Source organism: Pleurodeles waltl, chromosome 4_1 (assembly GCF_031143425.1).
Source record: "Pleurodeles waltl isolate 20211129_DDA chromosome 4_1, aPleWal1.hap1.20221129, whole genome shotgun sequence".
Taxonomy (NCBI): Eukaryota; Metazoa; Chordata; class Amphibia; order Caudata; family Salamandridae; genus Pleurodeles; species Pleurodeles waltl.
This window is the reverse complement of record NC_090442.1, coordinates 184,037,666-184,045,049: the sequence shown is the minus strand read 5'-3', so window position 1 is coordinate 184,045,049 and position 7,384 is coordinate 184,037,666. Positions and strand designations below refer to the sequence as shown.

The 7,384-nt window shown below is 43.7% G+C and overlaps 1 protein-coding gene across 1 annotated transcript in view; it reads right to left on the bottom strand.

Moving 5' to 3' along the window:
• Positions 1-2,582: 2,582 nt before the first annotated feature.
• LOC138287529 (protein mono-ADP-ribosyltransferase PARP12-like) overlaps positions 2,583-7,384 on the bottom strand; it is a 149,395-nt gene continuing 144,593 nt past the window's right edge. The window contains exon 13 of the mRNA XM_069228003.1: positions 2,583-3,212. Within this exon, the coding sequence (XP_069084104.1) occupies positions 2,824-3,212 (389 nt within the window). The 3' untranslated portion in view covers positions 2,583-2,823. The remainder of the gene's footprint in view (positions 3,213-7,384) is intronic.

Genomic DNA, 7,384 nt, shown 5'->3' with positions numbered 1-7,384 from the left:
AGTCAGGCCTCAGGGGTTGGGGGTGCTTAAAGAATCTTATAGACAGCAGAGCAGCCAGTGCTCTGCTCAGCCACCACATCCAGTAAACAACAGAGTGTGCATGTCGGTTTGGGCTAGTGCCTTTCTCTGGCCAGCCCGACGTGCACTCTTGAGGAACCTTACCTGTACAATTAGTGAGTTGGGGCTGGGGTGGGGATCAATGCCGCAGCCCACCGGTCTCCTAATGAGCGCTGAGTTGAACTCCCCAGGACAATCCTGGCATTGATTTGATGCTGTGTTGAAGAAAGTGAGCAGCATCTGGATTCGGTAAAAGACGTGTAGTGGTGACTAGGGCAGGCAAGCAGCGTGGGGTGGAAGGCTCAGTTCTCTCAATGGAACAATGGGAGCAAAATCACCAATCACTGTATGGCTTTATTGTGAAGCCTTGCAGTGAGTTGCCATTCTGCCCTTGCTTCTCAGCCTCTCCCTCCCCTGTATGTGCGCGTTGCCTCAGCGGGTGGCACTGCACACAAGGGAGCGTGGAGACCACACCTAACCTCCTCGTGGTGGGCTGCGTGAGCCTCCAGGTCTGATGTGAGGCCTCGTACAGTTGCAAGCAAGCATTTCAATAAATTACCCTGCTGACTCTCTCTCTGACTCTGGGGAGCCAAGCCTGCCTGATCATAGCCAAGCGCAGAGGTACAGTGTGCAAAATTAAATACTGGTGTACTGTCTGTTTAGGTGTATTGTTAGGAGAACACCTACCAGCAGAGGGCTGGTGTTTTTATACTGGCATGTGACTGTGGCAGCAGTAGTCTTTGTAAGATTAACACTGTTGTTGAAATGTTGAAACATCTTGTTGAAGCAGTAGTCTTTGGCAGTAGCAGTCTTTGTAAGTTTAACACTGTTGTTGAAATGTTGAAACATCTTGTTGGCTCAGGCTGTGGGGACAATGGGGAGATTGATAAAAAGAGAACAGTCGTCAGCTGAATGATTGGGGGAAGTGGGGGAGTTGGAGAAGCAGCCACGCCTTGGTTTTAAAAAAAGAATTATTATGAATTTAATATTAATAAAGAAACTCTTTGCATTTCATTTCGGTCATGATTCTACTGATTCTGTGGCACATGAAGCATGCTACCCGAGTTTAAGAAAGCCAATGACCAATGGCAGCATGACAGTAACTAACTCGGGCCTCAGGCTGCAGGCATTATATTATGCATCACCGTCTTCTTCACACCTCTCGGAGAGTGTGTGCATGGAAAACTAAGGCATTTGGTGGAGAATTGCTCGTCAATATGAACTGTGTGCATAGGGAACATAAACAAAATACTATAGTTCCCCATACAAACCACCCAAGCTAAATAAATAAAAATATGATTGTGTTACACAAAAAATCAAACTTTTGTTTATGTTAACTACTTTGTATTTAAATAATGGACACACCCGTAACTGATCATGTGACCAAAGCCTGGACAGGGTCAAAATGTGTCATTTCGTTACTGTAAGAAATTATATCTAACAGCACTACGACTGTTTGGAGTGGCTTGTCTTTGTTCCATCCACATACGCAAGGGAGTAAGCTTTTACCAATATTTGGCTGCTTTGAGACAACCATGCACGAGCCTCAGCTCGGGAGGCTGAGAGTCTCTGTCTCGATTGGTGTAACAAAGCAATAGAAAAAAGTTGTGTCAGGTAGGGAATTTAACATGAAAGTGTATTCTTGTCCAAGGTGAAGTTTCCTACCTTAGTCCTTTGGTTCATACCCTCCAGGAAGAAGTAAATCCGGAGTCTAGAGCAAAGACAGGTTTAAGCAAGTAAACACTAAGGCTGCCTAACCGTTGTAGTGTCTTGTGAGTTAGCAATGACTGAACCCTTTTGGCTACTGATGAACACTGTAGAACTGTCACATAAGTGTTAGAGCGGAATGCAGTGAAGGCTGGTTTAGAATGTTGAGTTCGCAGTTACACACAAACAAATAATGATGTGTAATACCAAGCTCTGTGTGTGACGTAGTCATTGACGGGCACCCAGGCTGGGGAAGACGCTACCACTGTGATGGTCTCTCACTCATAGAATCTTATCATGTTCTTTTGCCACGGTGGGCGCCTAACGGTCTAGCCACTACGTCAATATCATTTCATATACTGTCTCTATGTCCACATAGGATGAGCATGTCTAAGTGAATTTGGCCACAAGAGAAATAAAATATCACCCTCCTGTAGTTAACGGAGTCTGCGAGAATTGCATTTTTTCTGTGGCAAACCTCATTTCTGTGCCCTTGCCCACCTTCTAGAAAAGCTAATTCATTACTTTGTTAATGATCGGGTTGTCAACCAAGTGTAATTAAAACAACAAGAACCCTAATATTATTATAATTATCATTCGCAATAATTGTAAGAACACTCCACCAATAATATTACTGATAATAGCAGCGATAACAATATTAATAATAATGATACTAAAAGTGGCAGAGTTTAATCTCCCTATTAATAGGTGGGCATTATTTTCTTATTACACTTCACACCTTCACATTTACTCACTCACTTTCTTACTTCTAACAGGGTACAGTGTGTACTGCTACAGGGATGAGAGGCCACAAGAACTATGCATAACAAAGAAAAATATATGTTTAAAATAAAAAAAATAGAGCCCTCATAACAAGTGCTTTCGTGATTTATGAATTTACTCTAGAAACATTACTCTTCCTTAATGCTGAATACCCTGCAAAAGTCAGCCCACAAAATTAAAATAATTGAATAGTTTATGGATAATAATGTAAAACTCTCAGGACTGGTGTTTTACAAATAAAATCTGTTTATGGACGAAGGACTTTGAACTCCTTATTTAACTGATGGTGCATTTTGGTTCGTTTTCCTTGCGTGTAGTCTTAGATCTTGCATTGTTTAGCGTCTTTTCTGATACGCTGGCTCTTGTTTGCTCATGTGCACTGTGAGGGTTACTGTTCTTTTTCTTCAGCTCTGTATATTCCAGAACATACTCCGGGTAGATCTGATGCTTGTCAAAGATGACGTAAATGGATGGATCGAGTTCGATGTCAACACAGCTGTCGTAGGACTCCCTCAGGCTGGTCGGTTTAGCTGGAGGACGTAAGTAGCTAGAATGTCCTTTTACAAAGTCTCCAACCAGAACACGTGCCAGAAACATAGACTTCTTCTCTGAGATGGACTGGCAATATGGGTGAGAATAGGAGGCGTCTCTGGAAAAGTAACTTCCTAAAGAAGGAACAAAAACAAATGTTGTGATTTACGAACGCAGTTTTGAGAGTGACTCAAAGATTCTTGTTCAGAAAAGGGACTAAAAAGGTTAAGAATGGTTAATGTTACAATGTGATGGTTTCTGATAAACAGTCAACAGAATGATCCCTTCAGCAAACATATGGACAAATATACCATCTGTGCCAAGCTAAAGAGCAGCAGTAAAATAGAACTACTAGACTACAGATCTGAAGCAAGTACCACCTGTCTCACCCACCAATGCAAATTAATTGCCTGGTGCAAGTTAGTCGTATGTGGCCGGCGTATGAATGTTAATGAGATAGAAAACATTACATTACACCATAGTCTCTTCAGACACAGGTCTCAGTTTAAACTCTCTATTTCCACCTCACCCCAAGAATTGCTGAATTCCATCCTAATGGTAACAGGCTCTAGGGAAAATGATGGAGAGGTAAGTGCATCTTGAAACTGTAAGAATCTCTGCAGTTATTTCAGAAATCCGCTGGGCTTCTTTACCATGGGGGAGCCAACATAGTTTGCTGTGCAACGTTCTAGAATTCAATGGTCTATAGAGACCAAGAGTTTGGCAGAGGGAGTTCTCCATTGCAACGGTGAGGGAGTATCCTATCTGCCAAACTGAAGGTCCACCGACTCATTTAGAGTTGGGTGGACCTTCAGTATGTCAACAGCAATAAATACTCCATCCCTGCAGTTGACAGGCATACACCTCTGAGTGCCCGACAGAGTAATGGCCGTAGGAGGTTTTCCTATTTTCCCACCCACCTTATTTATACAAATGGCAAATTTCCACTGTCCACCACCACCAGGAAAACTGACCCCATGCCCTGGGAGAAAACTTTCAAGGTGAAGGGGGTCAATGATTTTGCTTTGGGGTTTTGCTTTTGAAAAAAAAAAAAAAAAAGACTGAAAGTTTGATAAATCGCTCTGTTGTATTGACTGACCCATCTTTCAAACTTTCAATACCTTTACAGGAATCACAGTGACAGTGAGTCCTGGAAATACAAGAGATGTCGCTGGGCTGGCAGGCATCTCTAAATTTGCCAGGCAGAGTACCCTTGCCGTGGGGGAAGTAAAGAACTCTTCACCATGGCAACGGTACATACTACGTCTGCCAAACTCTAAATCAGGCCCTCTGCATTGGGGCAACTATGTCTTTTGTGTCTCTTTAAAGTAAATTCACTTAAAACCTTCATTGAAAGGGGCATTAATGTCTACTCTGGTTGACATTTCCCAGTTGTGGTTCGAAGCACATTAGGCGAATGTGGTTGTGAATCGCCCAATGCCATATTTTCTGTGCCAGGAGACACAACTGTGTTGAGTGTGTGCCTCCCTGTTTGTTTAGGTAATACATCGTTGTCATGTTGTCTGTTTTGACAAGGATGTGTTTGTAGCTTATTATGGGTTGAAATGCTTTCAGCGCTAGAAATACTGCCAATAGTTCTAAGTGATTTATGTGAAAGTGTTTTTGGTGAGTGTCCCATTGTCCTTGGATGCTGTACTGATTGAGGTGTGCTCCCCACCCTATCATGGAGGCCTCTGTTGTTATTACGTATTGTGGCACTGGGTCTTGGAAAGGCCGCCCTTGGTTTAAATTTATACTGTTCCACCATTGAAGCGAGGTGTATGTTTGGCGGTCTACCAACACCAGATCTAGAATTTGACCCTGTGCCTGTGACCACTGTGATGCTAGGCACTGTTGTAAGGGCCGCATGTGCAACCTTGCGTTTGGGACAATGGCTATGCATGAAGACATCATGCCTAGGAGTTTCATTACTTTTTTGATGTGTATTTTTTTATTTGGATACATGGCCTGTATTACATTGTGAAATGCCTGAACCCTTTGTGGGCTTGGCGTGGCAATCCCCTTTGCTGTGTTGATTGTCACCCCTAAGTATTGCTGTGTTTGACACAGCTTAAGGTGTGACTTTGTGTAGTTGAGAAACCTAGTTTGTGGAGGGTTTCTATGACATACTTTGTGTGTTGTGAACACCGTTCTAGCGTGTTTGTTTTGATTAACCAATCGTCTAGGTACGGGAACACATGTATTTGCTGCCTTCTGATATGTGCAGCTACGACTGCTAGGCATTTTGTAAAAACTCTTGGCGCAGTTGTTATTCCGAACGGCAACACCTTGAATTGGTAGTGTACCCCCTGGAATACAAACCTTAAGTACTTTCTGTGTGAAGGATGTATCGGTATATGGAAATATGCATCCTTTAGGTCTAGTGTTGTCATGTAGTCTTGTTGTTTGAGCAGTGGGATTACGTCTTGTAATGTCACCATGTGAAAGTGATCTGATTTGATGTAGGTATTTAATGTTCTGAGATCAAATATAGGTCTCAGACTCTTGTCTTTTTTGGGTATGAGAAAGTACAGAGAGTAAACTCCTGTTCCTTTCTGTTGGTTTGGTACTAATTCTATTGCTTCTTTTTGTAGCAACGCCTGAACTTCTAGTCCTAGAAGATCTATATGTTGTTTTGACATATTGTGTGTTTTCGGTGGGACGTTTGGAGGGAATTTGAGAAATTCTATGCAATAACCATGCTGGATAATTGCCAGGACCCATGTATCTGTTATTATTTCCTCCCAATGTTTGTAAAACTTGCTTAGTCTCCCCCCCCACAGGTGTTATGTGTTGGGGATGTGTGACTTGTAAGTCACTGCTTATTTTGAGGAGTTTTGGGACTTTGGAACTTTCCTCTATTTTTTTGGAACTGTCCCCCTCTATATTGTCCCCGAAAACTTCCACACAGATATTGGCTCTGATAAGTGGGCCTTGTTTGTGAGGTTGTGGGTTCTGTGCTTTGCCCTCGAAACCCCCCTCGAAACTGTGTTTTTCGAAATGTGCCTCTGCTCTGTGGGGAGTAGAGTGCGCCCATGGCTTTGGCCGTGTCAGTGTCCTTCCTAAGTTTTTCGATAGCAGTGTCCACCTCCGGCCCAAACAACTGCTGTCCGTTAAATGGCATATTGAGCACAGCTTGCTGTATTTCTGGTTTAAATCCTGATGTACGCAGCCATGCATGTCTCCTTATTGTCACTGCTGTGTTGACAGTTCTAGCAGCTGTGTCTGCAGCATCCATAGCTGACCGTATCTGATTGTTGGAGATACTCTGTCCTTCTTCAACTACTTGCTGTGCTCTTTTGTGGAACTCTTTGGGCAAATGTTCTATTAAATGTTGCATTTCGTTCCAATGAGCCCTATCATATCTGGCCAACAAAGCCTGTGGATTTGCAATACGCCACTGGTTTGCTGTCTATGCCGCCACCCTTTAGCCTGCTGCGTCGAATTTGCGACTTTCCTTATCTGGAGGTGGTGCATCTCCTGAAGTATGTGAGTTTGCTCTTTTGCGAGCTGCCCCTACCACAACTGAGTCCGGTGTTAGCTGTTGTGTGATATACACGGGGTCTGTTGGTGGCGGTTTATATTTTTTCTCCACTCTTGGAGTAATGGCCCTTCCTTTTACAGGCTCCTGAAACACTTGTTCGGAGTGTTTGAGCATCCCAGGTAGCATGGGAAGACTCTGGTACTGGCTGTGTGTGGACGACAGTGTATTAAATAGGAAGTCGTCTTCAATGGGCTCTGCATGTAGGCTGACATTATGAAATGCCGCTGCCCTCGACACCACTTGTGCGTAGGCTGTACTATCTTCTGGTGGCGACGGTCTAGCTGGATAACAGTCAGGACTATTATCTGACACTGGTGCATCATAAAGGTCCCATGCGTCAGGGTCATCTTGACTTATCCCTGTGTGGGTCGGGGATTGCATCATAGGTGGAGTGGCTACCGGTGATGGTTGCGGAGAGCACTGTGGAGATGGTGGCGGGGTTACTTGTTTAGCCACCTTTGCCTGTGGCTGCTTGTCTTTCTCCTGGAAGGCAAGTTTGCGTTTCATCCTAATAGGAGGGAGAGTGCTGATCTTTCCCGTTTCTTTTTGGATGTGGAGCCGTCTTTGGGTGTAGTCCGGCTCCATTGCCTCTAATTCCTGTCCAAATGTATGTTTTTTCATTTGTGAGGACAGTCCTTGTTCCTCTGTGTAGGAACTTGATTTCGGTTCCGAAGCCGGATGTTTCTGTATCGAAACCTTTTCGGCTACTTTTTTCGGTTCTGACGAAACCTTTTTTGTTTTCGGCGTCGTGGTCTCTCGGTG